Genomic DNA, 27,400 nt, shown 5'->3' with positions numbered 1-27,400 from the left:
AATATTGTTAATAACGAGAAACATAAGAGATATCATAAGAAAAATATGTCAAGCAGCCTCAAGTAAAATAAACATAGAGGAAAATAAAATAACAGATTTTTTAATGACGTCCTCACCATTAAGAAATATAGACACACAACATTTAGAAAACTCCATTAAGGAAGAGGATGTATTAGAAGCAATTCTGCAGTTAAACAAGGGGAAAAGCCCGGGGCTTGAAACACTGAATTTTATAAAGTGTGTAAGAGAGACATCTCTGATCTATTAACTGATTTATATAATGAAGGACTACAGGAGGGAACTTTAAATGAATTGTTTTACCATTGTGTAATTTCATAAATATATATAAAAGGAGACCCGACCGAACTTGATGACTGGAGACCAATAGGGTGAAGTCAGCTAAAATGGGTCACTTTTTGGTAAATGATTTATAATACCATCAAATAAGCTATGCATGATATGATATTTATATAAATTAGCATGGGTCTCTTCAATATATAGTATCATTGTTTTAAAATTATGAGGGTTGGAGTATTGGCATGTACCCTCTTGAGCCACAACACAATGTTCAGGCAAATTGGGCCAGCTGTTCACTTAAAATGGGCCAATATAAAAAGATAACAACACATTTTAACAGTAAATTGACACTACTGTGTTCAGTGAGCCATAGCAACAACACTGTAAATATATTTCATTTAATAGGAAGCACATCTTCTCCACAGCTCTCGTGGTACAATGAGTTGCACTGACAGCAGCACACCCTAAATGTTCCCGCTGCATTGAATGCTGAAGGACTGTCGTGGTCTCTCCTTTCTCCCCAGAGTAACCTCTACATAGGGTTTACCCACCTCCCCAACCACACAGGTAGAGTAAAACTGGTCTTGCAGACAAATACATCACAAGTCCAAAGATGTGATAAGACTGGCCAGTTCTTTCTCAGAGTCGACTGGCAGGTACTGCTTCCTCCCAGATGCATAGCCAGAGCCAGCAACTTTGCCACTAATGCGCCTATACAAAGTTGTCTTTGGAATGTTCCAAGCCCTTGTTAAAAAGTGAACATTTACTGTTTGTCCTCTCTCAACTATCTCCTGGTATTCATTAATGGCATGCCTCATTCTGTCCTCTCTCCACTGGTTGTTCTGACATCTTCCTTTCCCTTTCTCTTCTCTCTTCTTCTCTCTCTTTTTCCTTTATTTGCCTGTCCTCCTGCCATACTGTCTGCAACACATAAATATCTAAAAAGATTTTGTATTGATGTATATCTAGGCCTATGAACCTATTTTTCACCCTCAATTTCTGTATAATTTCTGTGTAAGAGTGTGTGTGTATGTGGCCACTACCTAAAATGACATATTTCACAAAAATCAAAGTTTCTTTTTAAATTTAAACATTTTATTTGAAAGAGTCTGTCAAAACATTGTTCATAGAGCTTTTGCTTCATTGGTAAGTGTACTTATAATTGCTTTATCACCCTTATTAACAATGAATGAAATTTACTATGCCATGATCACTTACCATACAATTTCTCTGACATGCTTCATATAACACTCTGCCCCGCCCACTTTAAGAACCTTAGACCAATCAAAACTATTGTCAACTAGTGTTGTTGAAACAATGTAAGATCCGTTATTGTGATTGGCTGTAAAAACTTAAAAGGCTATGAGGCTCCAACCTTATCTGACCCATTTTACATGATGGCCCATTTTAGCTGACTTCACCCTAAGTTTAATGAGTTTTGACTATAAAATTATCACTAAAATAATCGTATATCGGATGAATGACATGCTAAATTAAATAATAGAGATCGAGCAGACATGTGCGATTAAAGGCAGATACATGTGACATAATTTGGGAATGGCAAGAGAACTTATTATAAATGCACCGGATAAAAATTTCTTTATTGTGGGCTTGGACCAAAAAAAGCATTCGATCTAATATCGGGAGAATATTTATGGTGCGCAATGGACCATTACGGCTTTCCAGAGAAGTTTATTAACATGATTAAAACACTGTATAAAAAATCGAAGATCAACGTTAACGGATGTTTGACTGATGTTTTGAAATTGACCGGTCACGTCGCGAGACAGAAGGGAGTAGAGTACGGAAGCAGGTAGAGACGTATTTATTTAGGGGCAGGCAGACAAATCCAAATCGTAATCCAAAAAACGTAGTCAAGACAGGCAAAGGGAATCAAAGTCACGGTCACAGAAAACAGGGTCAAAACAAGAAACATGAACTAGTACTATGGACTGGGAGTGGAAAAACCAGCGGGGACTAAATGAACTAATCTATAGTTTAAACTAACTAAATCTATCAAGGAACATAACATTAACAACATATCCAACTATACTATATCTACAGTATACAGGGACGCGAGCGGTATATATCCCCAATATCATCAACCCTAGAGAACCCAATAGAACTTTTTTGTTGTAGGCTACGGAGTGTTCCATTCTTTCAGCAGTCAGTTATAGGACTAACATAGGCTATTTTTATTTTACTCATTTATTTATTTAAAGTTATATTGTGCCTTGTTGGTAGCCTGTGCCTGCTGGAATGAAAAAAATGTACAGTGTTAAATAAATATTTTGAAATTGTAGTTTTTGTAATTGATTTTTTTCTTTGAAAAGCAAGAAAAAATAGTAAAAAGCACATTTTGACTATTTAATTCATGCAGTGGTGAAAAAAATTGCAAAATAAATGGAAAAAACGTGTTCAGTTTGGCCTTCGGCCAAGAATTTTCATTTCGGTGCATCCCTACTAATGACCAAACGCTGATGTTGACAAAGACTGATTACGATCCCTATGATGACCAACCTGACATGTATCTTAAACCTGACTGGGACACAGATTCTGCCAGTGACACTAACTATGACGACCCATTGACCTCCACTTCACACCTATTGTAAATTTTCCTTTGACCAGGACGATTCTCATTTCACCCTGAAATGAGCTTGCTTGACGACAGGATACTTTATATCAGCAAAAACAGCCTTAGCGCCTTCATTATGTCTGTTTCATGATGAATTCAGTTGAACCGTGAAAGGATTCTGAAGTTCTGATGTATTTACAGCATTGTAATTTCTCTGTTAATTTTAGTTATCATATTTTATAATGATAAAAGGGGGAATGTGAGGGAAATTATTCATTTCTACTTTGAAATAGTTTTGTTCTTGTTCTATTTCATTCTCATGTGAGGATAACGACTCAGAAGGCCATGTGATGTCACTGAGATCAGTACAGAATGTGTATCTGCTTACAGAGACACAAACATGTTCTTCTGTTCAAGGTTCGTCTAAACATCTTCTAAGATCGTGAAACAAAGCCTGTTTGAACTGCCTCAAACTGCTTCTTATCGATACACAGAATGATGTCATGCTCTGAGTTTCATATATATAGTAGTGGTTTAATACAAGCGCTTCAGAGCACTCTCATTAATCTATTCTATTCTGCTTTATTCTATCCTGTATTAACCATCTTTCTGTAATAAACGTTTTTACCTTCAGAGGACGAGTCTGCGAATGTTGTCTAATTTCCATGACAGGTCAGACGTCACATCAAGTACTCGGCTTAAACCTGTTAAATTTGTTAAGCGTTTATTTTAGAAACAAGCTTTTATACACATAATCAGAAGCTGTGTAACTATGAAACAGTGTGACTTCCTGTTACACAACCTTCACAGATGTGGATGTGTGTATGTGTGTGTGTGTGTGTGAAAAATCTCAGTGTGTCTCATCGGTGAGGAGGTCGGACCTCTTTCTCCTGACCTCTTTCCCTGATCCGTCCTTCTCTGGGCTTCTGGGTCAGGGACTCGAACACGAACACACACATTCCAGTTTTAAATGAAAGTTTTTAAGTTTACATGAAATCACAACGCATTCGTATTGTCTGCATTTTACACTCACTCAGGAACGTCAGCACAATTCCACATCATTTCACAAAATACACTGACAAATCTAAAGAAATTGTTTTTATTTTATTTATTTTTTTAAATACACTCCGACTTCTTCCCCCTTACATCTTGTCCAAAGTCGAATGCCTCTCAGTTGACATTTTATGCAATATATGCACTTGTCACAGGTGTAATCAGTGTTTTTACTATAAATAATTCAGTGCAACAATGCTGTGATCAGTTTTTGGGTAAAAAAAAAAACAAAAAGCACCGAACTAAACTATAGTCTTAAATTAATAATATATATATTCTGGTGTGTGTGTGTGTGTGTGTGTGTGTGTGTGTGTGTGTGTGTGTGTGTGTATGTGTGTGTGTTGGGTTCTTTTCTGTTTTGTTTTGTACAAACAGTTGTGTAAAGTTTTACTGTGAAGTAGTTTATATTTGTTACACTCAGTTTGTGGACTTTTATTTTAAATAAACAAAAACAAATGGTGCTGAAAGTTCGCTCCACCCCATCCGATTAATCAAAAAAATTATTGGCCAACTAATCGATTATGAAAATAATTGTTAGTTGCAGTCCTAATAATAATAATAATAATAATAATAATAATAATAATAATAATATTCACTGAGGAAGCAGCACCCTTCGAGCTAACGCTATTACATTAATTTCTTCTAATCTCTATACTTTAAAATTATTTACCTTACGTTATACAAATATAACTGACACTACTTTAGATAAAACAATCGTAACGTTGCGCTGTCGCAAATTTGATCTGTATTTTGTTTTTTTGTTTTTTTTTTACAAAACATCTGCGACTAGCTTGTAGCCCGTAGCCCGCTAGCATCACCTACCGCTAGCCTTGTTTACGTTTCACATTTCTCACTTACCGCTGTTCTGTTTAAAAAAAAAAAATCTGCTGTCTCTCCGGTTTTGAGTGCAGATGAGGACTCGCTCGAGCTTCACATGGTGCGGCTGGAACTGGAACTGCGCTGGAAACATCTTGTGCCTCTGCCCACATATCCAAGGTAAGCACACAGTGTGGTATTTCCACTCCCAGCCCCTCTACGCCGTGTGTTTCTCTGTGCAGGGACCGTGCACCTAGGACTTTCCCAGCCGTGGTCTCCGTCACGCCGGCGCCAACACACCTCGGGCCTTGGGTGAACCAGCGGCGGAAGGCGCGGGCTGGACCCTCTCCACCTCCGCTGATCGAGATTCCAACCAGGAACCGCTTCGCCCCTCTCCGCCAGACCAGACCCAATGCTGTGATCGTCGGGGACTCCATTGTGCGGAACGTCCGTGTAGCCTCATCTAAAGGTAAGGTGCGCACACACTGTTTTTCTGGTGCTTGTGTCCTTGATGTCGCGGCGCAGGTATCCGGGATCCTGAAGAAGGACGAGCGCATTGGAGCGGTTGTGCTGCACGCGGGGACGAACGACACCAGGCTGCGGCAGACGGAGGTTCTGAAGAGGGACTTCTCCAGCCTGATTGAGAGGCAGATCACCCACGTGAAGATCATCCTCTCAGATCACCCAGATCACGAGGCAGATCACCCACCGTGAAGATCATCGTCTCTGGACCTCTTCCCACATACACACGTGGAGCAGAAAAGTTCAGTAGACTTCTAGCATTAAATGATTGGTTAGTCTCTTGGTGTAATGAGCAGAATCTGGTGTTTGTCAATAACTGGAATCTGTTCTGGGAGCGTCCTAGGTTGTTTCGTCCTGATGGCCTGCACCCCAGCAGCCTTGGAGCGGAACTGCTTTCAGACAACATTTCCAAGGCGCTACACTCCAAGTGACTGCTTACCGTAAGTACATCTTCCAATAATAACAACATTCAGTATAATCAATGTTCAACTAAAAATCCGGCAAAGGTAATACATACTATAGAGACTGTGTCTGTTCCCCGAGCTATGCAAATATATAGAAAATCTCGGAAAGTCTATCTTCGTAACCTAATTAACATAAAATTAAATCATATTGAATGCACAGCCAGCACTTTTGATCTGAGGCTAGGACTATTAAACATTAGATCTCTTGCGTCTAAGGCTCTTATTGTTAACGACATCATTACTGATCAGGAATGTAATTTAATGTGTTTAACAGAAACTTGGATTAAACCAGAGTACATAGCATTAAATGAAGCCAGTCCTCCTGGATACAGTTATGTACATCAGCCTCGTTCAACTGGTAGAGGAGGAGGTGTTGGACTCATCCACAGTAAAAATCTAGTCGTCACACAAAAACCTAAGCATAAATTTAATTCTTTTGAAATTCTTTATACCAGTATAAGTTATGTAGCCACAAAAAATAAGTAAATTCCTCTAATTATTATTTACAGACCCCCAGGGCCATATACTGAATTTCTTAGTGAATTTGCAGACTTTGTCTCAAACCTGGTTGTGTCTGTAGATAAAGCATTAATCGTCGGAGACTTTAATATTCATTTTGATAACCCTGAAGACCCTCTAAGATTAGCGGTTGTGTCCATCTTAGATTCAGTAGGGATTAATCAGAACGCAATCGGGCCTACTCATAATGGTGGTCACACTCTTGACCTCATACTAACATACGGACTAAGTATAGAAAATATTATCATTTTTCCGCAGTCTGAAGTTGTCTCAGACCATTATCTTATCTCGTTCATAATACTTATTGATCATAATATTTCCACCTCGCCTCGCTACCGCATAAAACGTACCTACACATCAGCTACTGCACCGAGCTTCATAAATAACCTCGCAGAAACATCAATTAGATTTGGATCACCGTCAGATCACACAGAACTTGATCAGGCGACTGAAAGCTTGGAGTCAACACTCCGCTACACGCTAGATAGAGTGATCTATAGTATCGGAAAGTACTCACACCCGACTCCACCTGTTTAATCGGTCGATCTTGACTTTCAATAGACTCGGGTGTGGCTTCTGCTTGGTCAGAATGAAAACCTGCACCTCAGTTCTGAGTTCCTGAATACTAGATGTTCATACTAAATTACTACAGTCTTTCACTTATCCCAGTGTTTTTTAGATAGTTTATTAGGGGACAGTGCATTTTCCCAGATGTTTTTTCCCCAGCAAGTTCTTTAGTGTCATGTTTTGCATTCCAATTCACATCTCTAGCTCAGTTCTCTCCTCCTGATATCTTTTGCAGTCTAACAGAATGTGTTTTACCGTCTCTTGTGTATTGCAGTGTGTGCAGAGTCCAGTGGGGGTGTTTTCCTATTCTGTGTAATGTTAGATTTAAGCCAGCATGAACTATTCTAAGACACATAATTATCATCTCTTCCTTTTGGTTCCTGCCTTGCCTCATACATATGTCCCGGTATTCCTGCCGTATTTTATGTGTCCCTTTATAATGGTTTTAACATCTGCTCTACTTAATGGTACTTGTATATCAACTGTTTCATGCTTTATCGATCTTTTTGCCAGTATATCCACAGTTTCATTTTCTTCCACCCCTACATGTGCAGGAACCCAAAAGAAGGAAACATTCAGCTCCCTACCATGGAGTATGAGAAGCAGATAAAATATTTGTTAACCAATGTCTTGTCTACATGATGTTTTCCCAGATTGTATATTTGATAGTGCAGATAGACTGTCAGAAGCTATAGCGACATCTTAGTGCTGATTATTTTTTTTCCGACCGCTGCAGTGACAGTAGGACTCCTGATAGTTCTACGGTGTACTGATAAATGATCGGTCGCTCTTTTTTTGACTGCTACTTCACGAGGAATGAACAAAGCCACACCGGTGTGGCCAGTCTTGAGCCATCTGTATATACAAGTCATTTATCCTGATAACGGTCCATATATTTTTTAAGTATTATCCACAGTGGTGCTATTTTAGATTCCTCTTTTAATATTTGTTGTAATCTTGTATCTACAGATGGTTTTATGAATGTCCAGGGTGGTACAGTTCACCTCAATGGGGCTTTCTTGTAGCTGGCTGAGGCCTGCATTTTGTGCCTTTACATTTCTTACCCATCCCAAACTCTTAAAGAAGTTAGTCCTTTAAAACTCTGAGCATTCTTGGGGTACACCCTGCTATGCCCTCATAGATTTATCCAATATAAATCACAGCATCTCTCCTGTCTCGACCTGTAACGCAGTCACTGGTGATGATTTAAATGCTCTAGTACAGATCCAGAGTTCTTGCGCCTGTTCCACGTCAAGCTTTTTAAGATTTTTAAGATACATTAGGCGACCGTAATCAAAGACAACTCTTGTAAGAGCCTGATAGATATTTATGAGCGATGCCCTACTTGCTCCCCGGTCTCAGAACAATAGTAATCTTTTTACATTTGTTCTTAATTTTATCAATATGCTGACACCAGGTAAACTTCTCATCAAAAAGCTCTCCTAAAAATCTCACAGCCTTGACCTGTTCAAGATCTTGCCTGTACAGTTTCAATGGTGCTGTTTTATGACGTTTAGAAAAACATATACCTTGTGATTTTGAAATTGATAGTTTAAAACCCTATTCATTTGCCCACTGTTCTACTTTCCCTATTGCATGTTGCATTTTCTTTCTTACATACATGATTATTCTATATCCTGACCCCTAACCTCGTCAGCTGCATAAAGCGACTTACCTATATTTTCTCCGACCTGATCAAATGTCTTTAATCATAATATTAAACAGTATTGGGCTACATACACTGCCTTGTGGGGTAAAATTTTCCGCTGCATATCTATTTGAGTACTCTGCACCTAATACCCAATTATATATATCTTTCCGTTTATTCCTAATTCGTCAAGTTTAATAAGAAGTCCATCCCTCCCAACGGTATCGTACATCTTTTCGACATTGAAAAATACACTTTCTTTGTTAGTCTGAGCTTTCCTAACTTCTGGCTCTAGGCATAAAATGGATTCTACCATTCTCCCCCTCTCTTTACGAAATCCTGACTGATACGGTGAGAGAAGAAGTTTACTTTCTATATAGTGATCTAATCTATCTGTTATCATCCTCTCTGTAGTTTTCCCTGTGACGTTAACACTGTGGGTCTGTAACTTGACGGATCTGACTGTATTTGCTGGGTTTGAGTATTGGAACCGTTTCCGTGTCAGTGGGATTTTTCCTGTATTCCATACCATATTGAACAGTCTTAATACTACATCAAGCGTGATGTCATGTGGCCTAACATGCTATAGCATGTACTGTATTTCCCTGATGTCATTTGCCGTGCGTTTGATATAACTCTTTTGAACTCAGAGTAAATGGCAAGTCCTTCTTTCTACTATCCCTGGATTTTGGGCAAGTGTCTGCTCTCTACACTGCTTGGCTGTTGAGGATAGGTTTTCAGTAATGTGGAGCTTCACAAAAGTTTTTACCAAAAGTTCTGTTTTTTTCTGCATTGCTAATTGCATTTTTATTGTTGCTATTTAACACTGGTATTTACACAGTTTCTTATTCCACTCATTTTCCTAATTGCTCTCCATATGTCCGATAGCTGGGTTTCTCTTCCAATTTTATTGCAGAATTGTCTCCAATATACACGTTTGGCTGATCTGATTGTTTTCTTACCTACTGCATGCGCCATTTTATAGTTAATCAAAGTTTCCAGTGTACGGTGAGCTTCGAGTTTCCTAAAAGCTTTATTTCTATTTTTAATTGCTACAGTACAGCTCTCATCCCACCGTGGCATGCTCTTTCTTCGTTCACTTCCTATCTTTTTTGGCATTGTTTCTTCATCTGGTCGTATAATGGCCGTGGTCACTTTTCCGTTCGTTTCTTCGACATCTTGCCCAGAAATCCGCTTCTAGAAAATTGCCGTTCCCGAGTTTGGACACACGGGGGCAGTCAAGCTCCATCCAGCACAACGCCGCCCGAAACAGAAGGTAGGTTTGAGCTATTTTACAGACACAGCTCATTACTGTGCATTGTATTGTTCGGACATAACCACAATTAACGGCTCATCTATAAAAAACCAAACATTACGTAATACTCATAGGACTATATTTATCATGAAAATGCAAAATAAATAACCAACCTTTCTAATGTTGATAAAAATAAAGCCGTGTACTTCATTTACACACACAAATAAATATATATCTCGATATAAACACACATTATTATTACTGTTCCTTCTCTCTGTACCACGTTCTAATACTTAAACTGCCCAAGAAAGAAAATTTGCTGTTTTCCGAGACGAGGAAGTGGCTCTTAAAAGAGCCTTTGTGTATATTAGACGGAGTTGTGGTTTAAGCGCGTTCTCCGCGAATACGGCGGGCCAGCTGAATATCCTTGGGCATGATGGTCACTCTCTTGGCGTGGATAGCGCACAGATTGGTGTCCTCGAACAGACCGACCAGGTATGCCTCGCTCGCCTCCTGCAGGGCCATGACGGCCGAGCTCTGGAAACGCAAGTCGGTTTTGAAGTCCTGAGCGATTTCTCTCACCAGGCGCTGGAAGGGCAGCTTGCGGATGAGCAGCTCAGTAGACTTCTGATAACGGCGGATCTCCCTCAGAGCCACGGTGCCGGGCCTGTAACGGTGAGGCTTCTTCACGCCGCCGGTAGCCGGCGCACTCTTGCGAGCAGCCTTAGTGGCGAGCTGCTTCCTTGGCGCCTTGCCACCGGTAGACTTTCGGGCGGTCTGCTTGGTTCTTGCCATAGCGTCGAGCTCTGCACTTCACGGATAGAAAAACAGAATAAACGGCGCGCTCGAACGCGGCCTTTTTAAGCCATAACGCCGCCCTGCGCTGATTGGGCGTCTTGAACGCGCTCGTCTGCTATTCGATAGAACGTTTTACGTCACTTGTGACTTCTCTGCCACCGTTCGAAACACAAGACGCCCGCCACTATTCTATTGGCGCGCTCTCTAACACAAATGCTTAGTTCATTAGGAACACACACAACGCCGTCACAAACCATTTTTGCTCCTCAGACTTCATTTAACCAGCACGCTAACTGCTATTGTTCTTATAGTCATTACTTAAATATGGTATCAAATCATGACTAGAAAATTATCAAGTCCTTTTATATTTATAAATATGCTGTCTTAGAAGCACTTTCACCCCTTAGATTTCATTTAAGCAACAGGCTAACTACCACTATTATTATTATTATTTAACGTTAATCGCATAATTATTAGCAAAGTATAACGCTTGTGTTTTCATTTCAAACGTGCGGATTTTCTAGTGCACACTTTCAGTAGAAAAACGGGTGTAAAATTGCACTTTTGAAGCAAAGATGGTGGCTCTTAAAAGAGCCTTTGGGTACTGACAAAGCAGCAGTGGACAAGTTTACTTAGTCTTAACGGCCTTCTCGGTCTTTTTAGGCAGAAGCACAGCCTGAATGTTGGGCAGCACACCACCTTGAGCGATGGTCACTCCGCCGAGCAGTTTGTTCAACTCCTCGTCGTTACGCACGGCGAGCTGTAAGTGGCGGGGAATGATACGAGTCTTCTTGTTGTCACGGGCGGCGTTACCGGCCAACTCCAGGATCTCAGCGGTCAGATACTCCAACACTGCGGCAAGATAGACTGGGGCGCCGGCACCGACGCGCTCGGCATAGTTGCCTTTACGCAGAAGCCTGTGCACACGTCCCACGGGGAACTGAAGTCCAGCCCTGGATGAACGAGTCTTGGCCTTAGCTCTAGCTTTTCCGCCGGTTTTTCCTCTGCCACTCATCTTGACCCTCAGATCTGTTCTAACAACAACTCCGAAATGAACGTTACACCCCGAGCTCTCCGTGATATAGACAAAACGGCCACTCTCTTATTCGCTAAGAACGCAGTGGCACATTAGCCAATCACAAACAGGCCGTCGAATTCCAGCGGCACCCCTCCCACCCCTGATTTTGTGTGTGTGTGTGTGTGTGTGAGAGAGAGAGAGAGAGCGCGCGAATGAAAACATACAGAAGGGAATATTCATACAAAAGCATGAAGTAACAACTATATACTGAATTTATTTATTATCATTAACATTGATTTATTATGTATCAATATGTTATCCTACATATTCTGTGATCGTTTTGGCTATGTGTACATGATATGTAGTACATATGTCTATCCATACTATTGTATGTTTCTAACGTGTATTGCTTTGATTCCATAAAGCTTGACTGAAAATGAATTGTCGCTCTTTAAAGGAAAATATGGGTGGCTCTTAAAAGAGCCGTTTAAGGAACAAAAAGCATGAAAGAAACAAACCTCTTTACTTCTTTTTGGGTGCTGCCTTCTTCGCCTTTGCCGCTTTAGGCTTTGTAGTCTTGGGCTTGACAGCTTTCGCTTTCTTGGGGCTCTTGGCTGCCTTTTTAGGGGTCGCGGGCTTTTTCACCTTCTTCGGGCTCTTGGTGGCTTTCTTTGCGGCGGCTGTGGGCTTCTTCGCCTTCTTAGGAGACTTCTTGGCCGCGGCGGCGGGTTTCTTGGCCGCTACCTTCTTGGGCTTCTTAGCCGCGGCGGGCTTTTTCGCTTTGCGTGCGGCTTTCTTCACGGGCTTCTTGGCTTCGGTCTGCTTCTTGTTCAGCTTGAAAGAGCCAGACGCGCCGGTCCCTTTGGTCTGCACCAGAGTGCCTTTAGTCACGAGACCTTTAACGGCGATCTTGACGCGGGAGTTGTTCTTCTCCACATCATATCCGCCGGCAGCCAGCGCTTTCTTCAGAGCAGCGAGAGACACGCCGCTCCTCTCCTTAGACGAGGAAACGGCTTTGACGATCAGCTCGCCGACGCTAGGGCCGGCTTTTTTTGCTCTCGAAGCTGCTTTCTACTTGGGCGCTTTGGCCGGCGCGGCGGCGGGAGCGGGTGCGACTTCTGCCATCTCTCTTGGAACTACGTAGAATACACGAGTCGTACGCTGTACGTTAGTGTGTAACACAGGATGATCCTCCCTCCCCGCGGCCGGGGGCTGGTCTTAAAAACAGATATGAGAGAGTTGTAGACTCAACTCGGGCGCCGCTGAATGAATGCACGGACGCGGCGAGCGCTCAGATGTGTTTTCTCATGGCATTTCTCGGTGAAAATCCCACTCGCAAAACGAGATTCAAAACGTTGAAGCACACGCTGAGCGAGGACGGGCTTTCTCGTTTCTCCCGTGGCCCGGCCTGGCCGACTAGAGAGCAACAGTCTCGCGCAGCGCGCGTTGTGCTCAAGCCGGCGGGCTGCGCATCTGGTGCGATGTGGTGTGTAAAAACGGGCGAAAAGCAGGCACGGCCGTCGTATGCGTTCTGGGCCGAGTTGAAGAGGAGCCTTGGGAACGAGCCTGATGTCTTGGCAGCTGTCGAGTGGTGTGTTAGTATTTGAAGCAGAGCGCGTTGGGGGCCGTGTAAAGCACAGCGTGCCCGGCCTCCTCCTGGTTAGCTCGGTCGCTTCCTCCCTGACCCTAATGAGCACAGGCCTCGGCGCTACCCTAGCCCTTCTTCCTTCCACCCCGAGCTCCGCCCTAACGCTAACACCGCGAACCCCGAGCTGTGCTCTAACCCTAACGCCATTAATCCCAACTCTGCTGTCACCCTAATGCCCTTTATCCCAGCTCCGCTATAGCATTGTGTGTGTGTGTGTGTGTGTGTGTGTGTGTGTGTGTGTGTGTGTGTGTGTGTGTGTGTGTGTTGTATTCCATGCTGCTAGAACATTCTTTTCAATGTCTATGTGCTACTAGAACATTCTTTTGAATGACTTTGTGCTAATGTCACATTAGTTCGAATGACTAGGTGCTACTACAACAGTATTTAGAATGATTATGTGCTTCTTGAACATTAGTTCGAATGACTACATGCTATTACAACAGTATTTAGAATTACTATGCGCTTCTAGAACCTTAGTTCGAATGACTACGTGCTACTGTGACATTAGTTCGAATGACTACGTGCTACTACAACAGTTAGACCAGAGATGCCCAAACTAGGGCCCGTCGGCCAAAGTTGTCCCGTGGTGATTTTTGATTTGGCCCGCCATGCCATATGTGAGAAGGGTGGGAGTGGGAAATTTAATTGATGCTGATCTTCATTTCTAATGTAACATAACATTTTTTACATTTATTTTTGAGCTACAAAAAATGCAAACTGAAATTAAATGTAGAGAATATAAGAATTAGAATTTTATTTAATGTACATGCGTACTTCAAGGCCAGCGTTCATTGCGACAGTCAACAAACAGGTAATAATGGAGAGATCCAGGCAGTGGCACACAGACAAGAGGAAATTTAAAAAGATTTGGCAAGTTGACTTTTTATTTACTGAAATCAATTCAAAAGCAGTATGTCTAGTTTGCAAGCAGTCAGTTGCTGTTTTGAAAGAGTACAATATCCATCATTATGAAACAAAACGGTCTTCAGCTTTCTGAAAGGACAGAGGCGAGGCATGAAAACAGAAGGCTAACAAGCTGCTTGCTAAACTTCGATCTGAGCAGAGTGTGCTGCTACGTCCTTCATCAGCTCAAGAAAGTGCCACACGGGCCAGCTATCAGATTTCCTGTATTTTACATCAAGAACAGCTATGTGCCCAATCCATCGGGCTTGTGGATGTGATGCATGACGTCGTCAAAATTGTGAATGATGTACGCTCCAAGGCGCTCTCTCACCTGCAGTTCAAGGTACTGTTGGATGAGATGGATGCGCAATATGGTGATGTGTTGTACCACCAGGAGGTTAGATGGCTGAGCAGAGGAAAAGTTCTCAGGAGATTTTTTGATCTGCGTGATGAGATCAGAGCTTTTCAGGAAAGCAACATTGGTAGTATTCAAGTGCCCATGGATAAGAAATGGCTTTCTGACCTGGCTTTCCTGGTGGACGTCACAGAGCTGCTCAATGTTTTAAATGTTCAGCTCCAGGAAAAAGACCAGATTATCACCCAGCTTTTTTATCACGTCAGAGCCTTCAAACAAAAACTACTGCTGCTCAGAAGACATCTCTCAGCAGGTAACATTCACAATTATAATATTCACCATAGTTTTATGTGCAGTTATTGTTATTATTAATACTTATATTTAGTTAGCATTTATATCCAGTGGTGTCAGCTTTGGGTTTTTTTGTTAATCAAGCTGATAAATTTTGTGTCAAAGTTCTCTTAAATTATCATGATTTCATTTCCTTGTTTTGTCAGTTATTTATTCTATTTTCCTCCCTCTCTCTTCTTTCACTCCCCGTCTCACACTGTTCCTCTCTGTCTCATCTCCACATTCAGGAAATTTAGCCCATTTTCCCTGTTTTAGAGAGGCAGGCATGATGAAAGAGAAGGTACCTGAGTATGATGCTGTTGTCAGCAACCTTTTCCAAGAGTTTGACAGTCGCTTTGAGGACTTCAGACACAGTGCTTCTGACTTTGAGTGGTTTGTTCAACCTTTCACCATCAGTGTGGACACAGTCAGTGATGATCTACAGATGGAACCAATTGAGCTTCAGTGTGAGTCAGAACTCAAAACACAAGTTCAGGTCCCTTCCCTTGACAGACTTCTACAAATGTGTCCCAGCAAACAGGTACCCAAAGATGTGCAAACAGGCACAAGTGATGCTGTCTCTGTTTGGCAGTACCTACCACTGTGAACAGACTTTCAGTCTGATGAACTTAAACAAGTGTAAACTGAGATGCAAAGTAACTGACTCTCACCTCCATAATATCCTGACTTTGATAGTAAGTCCACTGCATCCCAATTTGGAAAAAAATTTGAAAAATAAAGACCAGCTTCATGTGTCACATTAGAGATCACTGATGTTGCAGGCATGTGGGCTGTATTGGTTATAGCTTGAATAGTTGAATTAGGTATTGAACATATAGTATAATTAAAACATAGAACCAATCCCATTTATAATACAAGTTTCATTGAACTATAGAACTCTGAAAATAAAACTGCATTAGTGAAGCAGATACAGACTAACATTTTCTATTTATTTTTTTGTAAATATTATGAAATGATAAAGGCGAACCATGGCAACTTTAATTTTAATAATACAGTTTTTGGTATAATGCAACATTTACTTTTGGCCCACAGCCCTCAATCAAGTTAGATTTTTGGCCCTTCACAGGAAAAAGTTTGGGCACCCCTGATTTAGAATGATTATGTGCTACTAGAAAACCATTTAACTACTTCCTATTGCTACAATCTTAATACGAATAACTTTGTGTTGCTGAAGTCCCATTTTGCATTGCTCAGATTATACAACCTCCGAAACCGTGCTACAACCCTGTTTAGATTTACTCATCTCTGTATTTAGCAGACTGCTAGAATTACCCAAAAGCCTGAACATCCGCGGGAGTGCAGCGCTTCAGAAGTCCCCCTCCCCCTCTCTCTCTCACACACACAGCGAGAGAGAAAGCGAAAGAGAGGAAATTACTCTTTGTATGAAAAGTGAGTGGCTCTTAAAAGAACCGTTGGGTTGATGAAGACGGCGGTAACGCGCTTTACTTGGAGCTGGTGTACTTGGTAACGGCCTTTGTACCCTCGGACACGGCGTGCTTGGCCAGCTCGCCGGGAAGCAACAGGCGCACGGCGGTCTGGATCTCCCTGGAGGTGATGGTGGAGCGCTTATTATAATGAGCCAGACGAGAAGACTCACCGGCGATGCGCTCAAAAATATCATTCACGAAGGAGTTCATGATGCCCATGGCCTTGGATGAGATGCCGGTGTCAGGGTGCACCTGTTTCAGGACCTTGTACACGTAGATGGCATAGCTCTCCTTCCTGGACTTTCTGCGCTTCTTGCCTCCTTTGTCGGCCGTCTTGGTCACGGCTTTCTTTGATCCCTTCTTGGGCGCGGTCTTGGCTGGATCGGGCATGATGCTGCTTCTCGAATAAACGAACAGAAAATGACTAACGCCCGCCTCGCGCCCGCTCCATTTACAGACCCACATGCTAATGCCGCCCAGGAAAGACACCTTTTTTTGATTGGCCAAAATTCGATAGCTCCCCCTGCATGGCGCTTCCTCCCTCCTCCTCCACGCTTTGTTTCCCTTCCCGCCCTTGTACTTTCAGGACAACGTGCACTATGAAAAAACAATTGGCTTGAGAAAAAATAATTTTATATTATATATGCGTGCGTATGAGAGAGAGAGAGAGAGAGAGAGAGAGAGAGAGAGAGAGAGAGAGAGAGAGAGAGAAGTTTCTACTAAAATCATCTTCTAAATCGTTTTAATCAAGCAGTTCATAATATTTAATACTGTGCATATGTATAGTTTATTACAAAAAATACAAATAGATCTACCACTTGCACTACTTCTGTACAGCGTTTGATGCCTCATGCTTCATGAAAGAAAAGGCCTTTTTTCACACACGGAACAGCTCTTTTTCTAGACATGTGGGTGGCTCTTAAAAGAGCCGTTGTGTTCGCGTCGTTCGGTGTTAGAGCGTTTAACCGCCGAAGCCGTACAGGGTGCGTCCCTGGCGTTTCAGGGCGTACACCACATCCATGGCGGTCACGGTCTTTCTCTTGGCATGCTCGGTGTAGGTGACGGCGTCGCGGATCACGTTCTCCAGGAACACTTTCAGCACACCGCGAGTCTCTTCATAGATCAGACCAGAAATACGCTTTACACCACCACGGCGAGCCAGACGGCGAATAGCCGGCTTGGTGATCCCCTGGATGTTATCGCGAAGCACCTTACGGTGACGCTTAGCGCCTCCTTTGCCGAGTCCTTTACCACCCTTTGCTCTCTTTTTCTAAAACAAACACTTGTGTCTGTGTCTCTCTGTGTCTCTCTGTGTCTCTCTCTCTCTCTCTCTCAAAATGTCATGCATCAACCGAAACTGCACTTCCAGAAGTTTAAGATTGGCAAAATATGTCGCAGCAGTTGCATTCGACAAATAAACTATGAGCAATTAAGTAGTGCCAATGAGAGTTACAGCAATGTGTAATGTCCAATAAGCTCAAAAAGAATCAGACACTTTATTCTACTTGGCCAATCAAACACAACTATGAACTGGGATTCTGATAGTTGTGTGCCTTTAACTCACCGAGTAGAAAAATGAGGTCAGCTATATAGACAACACCTTTCATTACGTATTTAATTACTTCGATTGAGGTCATTATTAGAAGTAGTAGTAGTAATAGTAAAATACCTACAACCTACCTTCTGTTTTAGGCGGCGTCGTGTGTTGTGCTGGATGGAACATGACTGCCCTCGTGTGGCCAAACTCGGGAACGGCAATTTCCCAAAAATTGCAGTATTCTGTTAAGCTTTTAAGGTCGGTGTTTAGAAGTCTATATTTGTAGTACTTAGCAAATAGTGGGGTAAGAAGTATTAGATGCTATGAAAATTAATGTTTCTCTCTCCACTGGGGCAGAGGTGGCTTAGTGGTTATGGCTCTGGTTTACTGATCAGAAGGTCAGGTCACCATATGACCCTGTGATCTGACCCCAGCTTCCTGACATGTTGGGGTATGTGAAGAAAACAATTTCACTGTGCTCTATTGAATATGTGACCAATAATGACTTATACATGACATTTTTAATTCTAAAACAGCTGCTAAACTATGTGCAGACTAAATTATGTGCAGATGTAAAAAATGCTAAACACATTCTCTATTTGTGTGTGGTTTTTTGTACTGTATGTATATTTCATCAGTGTTGCTATGAGCTTATTTCTCATAGAATAATAATAATAATAATAATAATAATAAAGCTCAGTGTTATTACTGTGCATTGTGTAGTTTTCACATATCAAGGACAATACACAGAGCTTCTGAACTGTTTAACAGCATTTTATTATTATTATTATTATTATTATTATTATTATTATTATTATTATTAGGGCTGCAACTAACGATCATTTTCATAATCGATTAGTTGGCCAATAATTTTTTTGATTAATTGGATGGAGTGGAGCGAACTTTCAGTACCATTTGTTTTTGTTTATTTAAAATGAAGTCCACAGACTGAGTGTAACAAATATAAACTTCACAATAAAACATTACAAAATATGGAGAATAAGAATTTATTGAAAATAAGGGGAAGAGCAGAGTCACGCTCTCTTCCTTATAGACAATGTCTCTTAAAAGTTAACTACAGCAGGCGTAGGGCCTGACCAAAAAGAGGAAGTGCAGCACACAGCACACACACCCAAGAGCATGAACACACACACACACACACACACACACACACACAGTAATCAGAATAACAACGTAATGGCTAATGATTATTTTACTAAACCACACAGTACATATGCTAATAACAATGCAGAAAAAGCACACAGGTGATAAATGTCCTCACTCAAATACATTTATAATCTGAGTAATAACCCCGAAGTATAAAGAACTGCAATGGGTATTAACTGCATTACCTTGAACAAACATCTTAAAATACCACAATTCTTAGTATAATGTGTTGCAAATAGAGCTGCAACAACTAATCCATAATAGTTGATGAAAATCGATAATGAAAATCGTTGACTGAGCAACCCTCCTCCCGTATGAACGTGTGTGTGGCTTTTACCTGCCAGTTGTAATACAGGTGGCAGAGTTTGTAGGCGAGTCTCTGCATGTGGTCTGGTTTGAGGCCACTGCTGTCATACACCACGTTGGAGTGAGTGGGGGCCACACTGCCGAAGCACACTTTGTGACTCACGATGAAGAAGTCGTACCTGACAAATCAAGCGGCCAGCGTTTAAAACACACCGAATGCAACCTGAAGCTGCGATCAGACAGACCACCAGAAAAAGAGAAAAAGATGGATGAACTATGCCTGAACACACCACTTGGGTCACGTGACTTCGGCATCGAGGACTGTTCCGGGAGGAGGGTTGCTCAGTCTGGCGTCGAGGAGAGCGAAGAATCTGGAACAGATGCGTTTCTTCACCACCAACACGGTCAGTTTGGGCCTGTACACAGAAACACTGATGGCTGAGAGAAAACCCAAAAAGCGTGCGTCAAATCTGTTTTATCGAGACACACCCATTCATACACTATGCCCCATGTAATGTTTGCAATGTGTTAGTGTTTAACAAATAACTGGATATTGCTGTGTTATAAACTACCTCCTAATGGGCCACCATACATCTCCATTCAGCCCATGTCCTGTCAACTAAATGTAGCCTCATGTCACTAATAATTATTCACATGTTCATGCTTTTAATAAATCTTTTTATCCTGCCACCGTATCAGTGAATTTAAACTAATGCTTGCATTCAGAGTATAAGTGGTGTGTGTGCGTGCATTTAGGAGTGAACCTTAGCACTTAGTCATGGTCAGACAGTGTTTGAACTAAAATATCCCTCTCTCTGCCAGTATCAGCCAGAGGAGGATGTCCTCCAGGAGTTTTTAATTTTATAATTTATTTTATTCTCTCTTTAAAAAAAAAAAAAAAAAAAACCACACCATGGTATTGAGCATTGTGTACATTTGGTGGTATCAGTACCGACGACTAGATTTTTGGTATCGTGACATCCCTAATATGTAAGGAAATAGGATGAACACTGCATACAGGAAAGCATTGTTATGGGGAACTCGTGTAGTGATTCCACCTCCGCGGCGTGCGGCTCTTACCAGTTACCACGAGTTACCATTTAGTGCTTAAGACAAACCTTTAGCAAACACAGGATACAAGAAGTAGTGATGTCAGACCATAGCAGTTTTTTTGTTTTTTACCAGTGCTGAATTCCAAGAGTTTATGGAAAGAAACGGCATCAAACACAAGCACAGCACCATACCATGCATCTTCCAGTGGTCTGGCTGAAAGGGCCGTTCAAACATTCAAAATCGTGATGAAAGACAGCGCTGCATTGAAAAAGCTAGCCAGAGTGCTGTTCAGTTACCGAACGATGCCACAGTTGACCACTGGCAAATCAGCTGTGTGGAAGGAAACTGGTCTACACAGGGTCTCATTGAGACAAACAATTGAGACAAAAATGGTACCATGACCAACATGCAAAGGAAAGATATCTTGTGGTGGGTGACCCAGTGTATACTAGGAACTTCAGCTCTGGACCTACTTTTATTCCAGGAACAGTTCAGAAAAAAACTGGTCCTGTATGGTGCACAGTAGCATTGGGAAGTGGGCAAGTAGTCACTGACATATTGATCAGGTGAGAGACAGGCACAATGCAACATCTGTAGCACCAGCACCAGAGTTGTTAGACACTTCACGGCCAGATGTTGACATTCCAGTGCCTTCTACAAAATACTCAGGTTCCTCATTCTCTGAGGAAAGTCACAAACAAAAACTGGGAGGAGCTTCTGAAGTGGCTGTGTCAGAAACTTTCCTTGGGATGGAAAACCCTGAGTTGAGAAGGTCTACACGTACTAAATCTCCAAGCTATCTGAAAGATTATAATTAGTGTAGTGGTGAGTTCCCCAAACGCAGGGCAAGAATGAACCCAGGAACTGAACTGAACCTCAAGAGAAAGTGGGGCATGCAATAAGACAATGGCCCAAAACAAAGAATGGTTAAAGAACAATAAAGTTATTGGTCTGGAATGGCCAAAACTGATGTCCAAGCCCATGTGCAGGACTAATCAACAGTTACTGGAAATGTTTAGTTGCAGTTATTGCTGCACAAGGGGGTCAGACCAGATACTGAAGGCAAAAGGTTCACATACTTTTGCCACTCCCAGATATGTAATATTGGATTATTTTCTGCAATAAATAAATGACCAAGTATAATATTTGTCACATTTGTTTAAATGGGTTCTCTTTGTGTAGTTTTAGGACTTGTCTGGAAAACTTGTGTATCTTTATGTAGAAATATAGAAAACTCTAAAGGGTTGAAACTTTCAAGCACCACTGTAGCTGTGATGTGCAGCAAACGTTTATTGAGTTTCACAAAATGGGAAGTGTCTATAAGAAAACACCACAAGCATCGAAAATGCTCATTTTCATCATCAGGGCAATAATTAAGAAGTTCCAGTCTACTGGAAATGTTATGAATCAACCTAGACAAGGACGCGTGTCTATATCGTCTCAACACACAGAAGAGGGCGGTTCGAGTGGACAAAACATCTCCAAGGATCACAGCTGGAGAATTGCAGAAAGTAGTTGTGTCTTAGGGTCAGAAAGTCTCCAAATTCACCTACATCACCACAAGCTGTTTGGAAGGGTTTCAAGAAAAAGCCTCTACTCTCATCCAAAAACAAACTCGGGTGTCTTCAGTTTGCCGACACTACTGGAACTTCAAATGGGATCGGGTTCTATGGTCAGATGAAACCAAAATAGAGCTTTTTGGTAATAAACACCAGAGGTGGTTTTGGAGCACACAGAGAGGTAGTCATATGGAAAAGTACCTCATGCCCACAGTTAAATATGGTGGAGGATCTTTAATGTTTTGGGAATGTTTTTCTGCCAGAGGACCTGGACATATTGTTAGGATACATGGCATCATTGACTCTACCAAATATCAACAGATATTAAATAAAATCCTGACTGCTTCTGCAAGAAGGATTAAAATGGGCCATGGTTGGATCTTCCAGCAAGACAAATGATCCAAAACATACATCAAAATCAACACAAAAACACTTTACTGACCACAAAATCATCGTCATTTAACACTAATGATCAGTATTAAAAATATTAACATGGATATCTGAGTCTGATAATAAAATTAACTTCTACTTGCAGTCAAATTGTGTAGTGTTTAGGACATTTAACACCCTTCCGTCCAAAAGAAACCAAAAGGGGGTACAAACTTTTACACGCCACTGTATTTGGTTGAAATTGCGCTTATAGAACAACTGAACAGCAACGTTTCCATACAGGTTTTAGTGAAATGTTTAGCAATAGCAACTTGACTTGAAATGGATGATGTTTCATTGGCATGGCCTGTGCCCAAATCCTGCACGACTGCGTATCCAAGTACACTACACACGGTCTGAACGAATGGAGTCTCTACCGCACCTAGTGCACTAGAGATAGAGATTCCATACAAGGTGATTTGGGACGGAGCCAGTGCACAGAAACCGCTTCCCTGCGCTGGAGCTGTGAGACTGATTTGTGCACCTTTGACTACAGAACTACCTCAAGTCTCCACGGAGAGAGCTGTTCAAGAGAAAAACACTCCTAAAGAACAAATCACTGCGCCAGCGAGACATCAACCCTTTAACTAGACGTTCATCCCAATTCCACACAAATACCGCGGAACTATTGGTAAACAGTTGCTCTCTGCGTCACCCAGCCAGCGAGGCGGATAAACTACAAGTTCCCGAGAAGCGTCAGATTTACTAAACTAGTTCACCGTTTATCCGGCGCTAAATAAACTCCCACCGAGTTAACTCAGGTTAGTACTTTATACTAAAACAGCCGCAGAGCTAACAAGCTAGCAGCTTAGTGAATAAATAAGGCCAAACGCGTTCACCTAGCCACCTACAGTCGGGTGTGAAATCTACAAGTTGCTCAGTGCTGCGTTTTCTCTCCACCTCTGTAGTTCTCCGTCATTAAATGCGGTTCAGAGACGGCTTCCATTACACAAATCACCAACCCTCAGTGAGTAACCCGCTCGCCATCTACAACCTGCTACCTTTAACAGACCAACGCAGTTAGACACGCACACGGACCCCAGGGAGGATAATATGATTGGTTCGAACGTGCGTGGTGGGTGGAGCCACGAGAGAGCGCGTTTGCAATTAGTCATAACAAGCTGAAACTTTCAGGCAGCTCCAAATGTCTCCCTGTTGGACAGAGCGCTCTATATAGAGTTTAAAGAATCATTTTATAATAAATGAATAATGTACAATGTAAATAGTTTATCATAAATAAATAAATAATGTAGAATAAATAAGGATGTACAATAACCTGGTTGCATAAGTGTGCACACCCCTAAACACATGCATTTTATCACAGCATTTCATCTTTTTGGATAAGAGTAGATCAGTTTGGAGTTTGACTTAGCAATATTTTGCCATTTAGCCATTATGGTTAAAAAGTTGAATTTTGGTCGTATCAGGTATCATAACACATTATTCCACATGGTTTTGGGAGATTGGATGTATTTTTATGTACTTTTTAGTTATAAAAGGCTTCCGTCTTGCCACCCTACCCCAAAGCCCAGAGATATGAAGAATTTGGGAGATTGTTGTCACATGTAGGGAGAAACCAGAACAATTCACTGTGTGCAGATAAAGTAAAAATGACCACTGAAAGGTAAAATTATCATTTATTTCATGCCATACCAGCGTAACACAAAAATGATGATGATGGTGATAATAATAATAATAATAATAATAATAATAATTATATATATATATATATATATATATATATATATATATATATATATATATATATATATATGTATATATATATATTTTTTTTTACCACAGTATATTGGAGTTGAAATAAAATAATATCAATATTCATTCTTTCATTTCTCCAGTATACTGTGTTAACAGCTAAAATAATAACTTTGTCAAGTAACGAAGAGGAAACATTAGCATTGTCTGTACACCAAAAAAAAAGAGAACCTCTGTGTTAGGTTAGTATCAGGGTACTGGTATTGCACCTCCCCTTAGTCCACCTCCTCTGTATTAAAGATAATTTTAGGTAGCAACTATAGAAAATATAGTAGTTTAAAAAAACAACACCCCACTACACACTCGTCTCCTCATGCTGCAAGTGCACACTGGTTTTGACCTAGTAGGGCAAGTAAGAGGAATTGAACACAGGTTATTGGGGAAAAGTAAAATGTAAAGCAAGGCAAGGAGGAATGAGCACAAATTACAGCAAATCATGAGAAGCTTGGGGAAGGCTACTCCAAGTTCAATCAATGAACAGGCAATACCACTAAACACTAACAAAGTGTATGTAATTACTGTAAACAGTAAGCATAAGGGTTAATAATCTGTCATGTACATATTCAATTCAATTCAATTCAATTTTATTTGTATAGCGCTTTTTACAATAGTCATTGTCTCAAAGCAGCTTTACAGAAATATCAACATGGTATACAGATATTAAAGGTGCGAATTTATCCCAACTGAGCAAGCCACTGAGTGGCGACGGTGGCAAGGAAAAACTCCCTAAGATGTTTTAAGAGGAAGAAACCTTGAGAGGAACCCGACTCAGAAGGGAACCCATCCTCATCTGGGTAACAACAGATATTGTGAAAGAGTTCATTATGGATTTATATGAAGTCTGTATGGCGTTAAGAGCAGCCGTAGTCCCAGCAGTCTGGAATTAAAGAAGATTTGAGCTCCATCCAGAGGCAGAAAGGATCTGGATCTCTAGTATCTCCATAAATTCGTGTGGGGCTCGGCGAAAGGAGAGAGGGAGAAAAAAGATAATTATGACTGCGAAGTAGTAGAACAGAATCTAGTCAGGGTAGGCTTGAGTAAACAAATACGTTTTAAGCTTAGACTTAAACACTGAGACTGTGTCTGAGTCCTGAACACTAATAGGAAGTTCCATAACTGTGGGGCCCTATAAGAGAAAGCTCTTCCCCCTGCTGTAGCCTTCACTATTCGAGGTACCGTCAGATAGCCTGCATCTTTTGATCTAAGTAGGCGTGGCAGATCATATAAAACCAAAAGGTCGCTTAGATTGTGGCGCGAGACCATTTAGTGCTTTATAGGTTAATAAAAGTATTTTATAATTAATGCGAGATTTTACTGGGAGCCAATGCAGTATTGATAATATCGGTGTGATATGGTCGTATCTTCTAGTTCTAGTTAGGACTCTAGCAGCTGCATTCTGGACTAATTGGAGCTTATTTATATTCCTACTGGAACATCCAGACAGTATGGCATTACAGTAATCTAATCTAGAGGTGACGAATGCATGAACTAGTATTTCCGCATCATGTAGTGACAATATGTTTCTTATTTTAGAAATATTTCTGAGATGAAAGAAGGCTATCCTAGTAATATTATCTACATGAGCATCAAATGATAGGCTGGAGTCAATAATCACTCCAAGGTCTTTAACTGCTGCACATGATGAAACAGAAAGACCATCCAGAGTAACCATGTGATCAGAAAGAATACTTCTAGCTACATGTGGGCCTAATAAAAGTATTTCTGTTTTATCAGAATTAAGTAGAAGGAAGTTAATTAACATCCAATGTCTAATGTCCTTTACACAATCCTCAACTTTACTAAGCTTCTGTCTGTCCTCTGGCTTCGCTGAAACATACAACAGTGTATCATCAGCATAACAGTGGAAGCTAATTCCAAGTTTACGAATAATTTGACCTAGGGGTAGCATATATAAAGTAAAGAGCAGTGGGCCTAAAACAGAACCCTGTGGAACTCCAAAATAACCTCAGTACGCATGGAGAATTCACCATTTACATCTACGAACTGATAACGATCGGTCAGATAAGACCTGAGCCAGGAGAGGACTGTTCCCTTAATACCAACAACATTTTCTAATCTATCAAGTAGAATAGTGTGATCTATAGTATCAAAAGCTGCACTAAGGTCGAGTAACACAAGCAGCGAGACACAACCCTGATCGTAGGTCAGTAGAAGGTCATTTACTACTTTAACTAACGCTGTCTCTGTGCTATGATGAGGTCTAAATCCTGACTGATACATTTCATGAATGTTATTCCTATCTAAGTACGAGCATAACTGCTTTGCTACAACCTTTTCTAAAATCTTAGAGATGAAGGGGAGATTTGATATTGGTCTATAGCTGGACAATTGAGACAGGTCAAATTAAAAGAAGATGAAGCCAGCATTTAGTGGTTTAGGTTTTTGTTTGTTTGTTTGTTTGTTTGTTTTTTACAGTGGAGTGATAAGAAGAAATCCTCAGAGACTGCTACAGTGTCCTCCCAGGAATCCATGGCTAATCATAGGCTGAAGTGTTTCAGAGACATTCTGGACATTTTTTCTGTTTCTGAAAGCAGGACCTCACACTCGCCGGGCAGTACTGGCCATTCTCTTCTACGGAAAGTAGCGAAGGTTTGTCCGAAAAGTCGCTAGATATGTCGCTAGATGCTTAAAAAAAAAAAAAAAAAAAAAAAAAAAAAAGTTGCTAAAGGGGTCTGAGAAGTGGACCGAAGCTGTCCCTGTTAAAATGAATGAGTGAACGGGAGGAGGAGGAGGGGCTGCAGCGGGGAGTCATATTTTGAGTGAAAGGATTGTATTCGTGTTCTTTTGAAAATAAACGCTTTAAAGTGATTGTTATTTTTTATTTATTGACTTTTTATCATTCAAGCACTTTTTAACCACTGTTACATAAAAAATTGGCTATTTTCAAGGTTTTCCAGTACTTAAATTTCCAAATGCCAAATTCAAGCACCTTGTACAAACCTTGTGGTAATAATTTTTCATATATACATTTCCCAAACAAATAAACTAAAAAAAAACTTCTAGTACTTCTAATTAATAAACCTACAACATCAGTTAGCTAGTATTTTCAAGTGCTAAACCCAAACCTCACACATTTGATGTTTTTTTTCTCTTTTTGTTCTTTGAACACACACTTCTTCTTCTTCTTCTTCCTCTTCTTCTTCCTCTTCTTCTTCCTCTTCTTCTTCTTCTTCTTCTTCTTCTTCTAATTCTTCCTCTTCTTCTTCTTCCTCTTCTACTTCTTTTTCTTCTTCTTCTTCTTCTTCTTCTTCTTCTTCTTCTTCTTCTTCTTCTTCTTGTTTCAGCTATATTTCTGCCACCTGTAAGTCAGAATGGCAAAATTCTTGACTGTAATATCAC

The 27,400-nt window shown here is 41.0% G+C and overlaps 6 protein-coding genes and 1 pseudogene across 6 annotated transcripts in view; 1 reads left to right on the top strand and 6 right to left on the bottom strand.

The window, feature by feature from the left end:
• atg3 (autophagy related 3) overlaps positions 1 to 27,400 on the bottom strand; it is a gene marked incomplete in the record, with an annotated part of 729,311 nt that overhangs the window by 394,106 nt on the left and 307,805 nt on the right.
• LOC108272325 (histone H3) lies at positions 9,280 to 10,743 on the bottom strand. The gene has a single exon (XM_053684522.1). It carries the CDS (start codon positions 10,509 to 10,511, stop codon positions 10,101 to 10,103), a length of 411 nt encoding a protein of 136 aa, XP_053540497.1. The 5' UTR covers positions 10,512 to 10,743; the 3' UTR covers positions 9,280 to 10,100.
• On the bottom strand, positions 11,004 to 11,642 carry LOC128634227 (histone H2A). Its single transcript, XM_053684526.1, has one exon. It carries the CDS (start codon positions 11,527 to 11,529, stop codon positions 11,143 to 11,145), a length of 387 nt encoding a protein of 128 aa, XP_053540501.1. The 5' UTR covers positions 11,530 to 11,642; the 3' UTR covers positions 11,004 to 11,142.
• On the bottom strand, positions 11,852 to 13,697 carry LOC128634224 (histone H1-like; annotated as a pseudogene).
• On the top strand, positions 14,568 to 16,148 carry LOC108272322 (general transcription factor II-I repeat domain-containing protein 2A). Its single transcript, XM_017480661.3, has 2 exons — positions 14,568 to 14,751; positions 15,017 to 16,148. The coding sequence occupies exons 1-2, from the start codon at positions 14,583 to 14,585 to the stop codon at positions 15,373 to 15,375; spliced, it is 528 nt and encodes a 175-aa protein (XP_017336150.2). The 5' UTR covers positions 14,568 to 14,582; the 3' UTR covers positions 15,376 to 16,148.
• LOC108272324 (histone H2B-like) lies at positions 16,229 to 16,606 on the bottom strand. Its single transcript, XM_017480663.3, has one exon. The coding sequence runs from the start codon at positions 16,604 to 16,606 to the stop codon at positions 16,232 to 16,234; it is 375 nt and encodes a 124-aa protein (XP_017336152.2). The 3' UTR covers positions 16,229 to 16,231.
• Positions 18,572 to 27,400, bottom strand: part of LOC108272388 (piwi-like protein 1) — a 496,438-nt gene continuing 487,609 nt past the window's right edge. The window contains exons 9-10 of the mRNA XM_053684503.1: positions 19,517 to 19,642; positions 18,572 to 19,405 (exon numbers count right to left, since the gene is read on the bottom strand). The gene's annotated coding sequence lies outside the window, so the exon portion shown is untranslated. The remainder of the gene's footprint in view (positions 19,406 to 19,516; positions 19,643 to 27,400) is intronic.

Source organism: Ictalurus punctatus, chromosome 12 (genome assembly GCF_001660625.3).
Source record: "Ictalurus punctatus breed USDA103 chromosome 12, Coco_2.0, whole genome shotgun sequence".
NCBI lineage: Eukaryota > Metazoa > Chordata > Actinopteri > Siluriformes > Ictaluridae > Ictalurus > Ictalurus punctatus.
This window is presented reverse-complemented; position numbering and strand designations above follow the sequence as displayed.

Bases quoted from the DNA above. Each gene is read 5' to 3' on its own strand.
- LOC108272325 (XM_053684522.1), bottom strand. From the start codon at position 10,511: ATGGCAAGAACCAAGCAGACCGCCCGAAAGTCTACCGGTGGCAAGGCG.
- LOC128634227 (XM_053684526.1), bottom strand. From the start codon at position 11,529: ATGAGTGGCAGAGGAAAAACCGGCGGAAAAGCTAGAGCTAAGGCCAAG.
- LOC108272322 (XM_017480661.3), top strand. From the start codon at position 14,583: ATGGATAAGAAATGGCTTTCTGACCTGGCTTTCCTGGTGGACGTCACA. The intron at 14,752-15,016 runs GTAACATTCACA...CTCCACATTCAG, and splicing joins CAGAAGACATCTCTCAGCAG to GAAATTTAGCCCATTTTCCC.
- LOC108272324 (XM_017480663.3), bottom strand. From the start codon at position 16,606: ATGCCCGATCCAGCCAAGACCGCGCCCAAGAAGGGATCAAAGAAAGCC.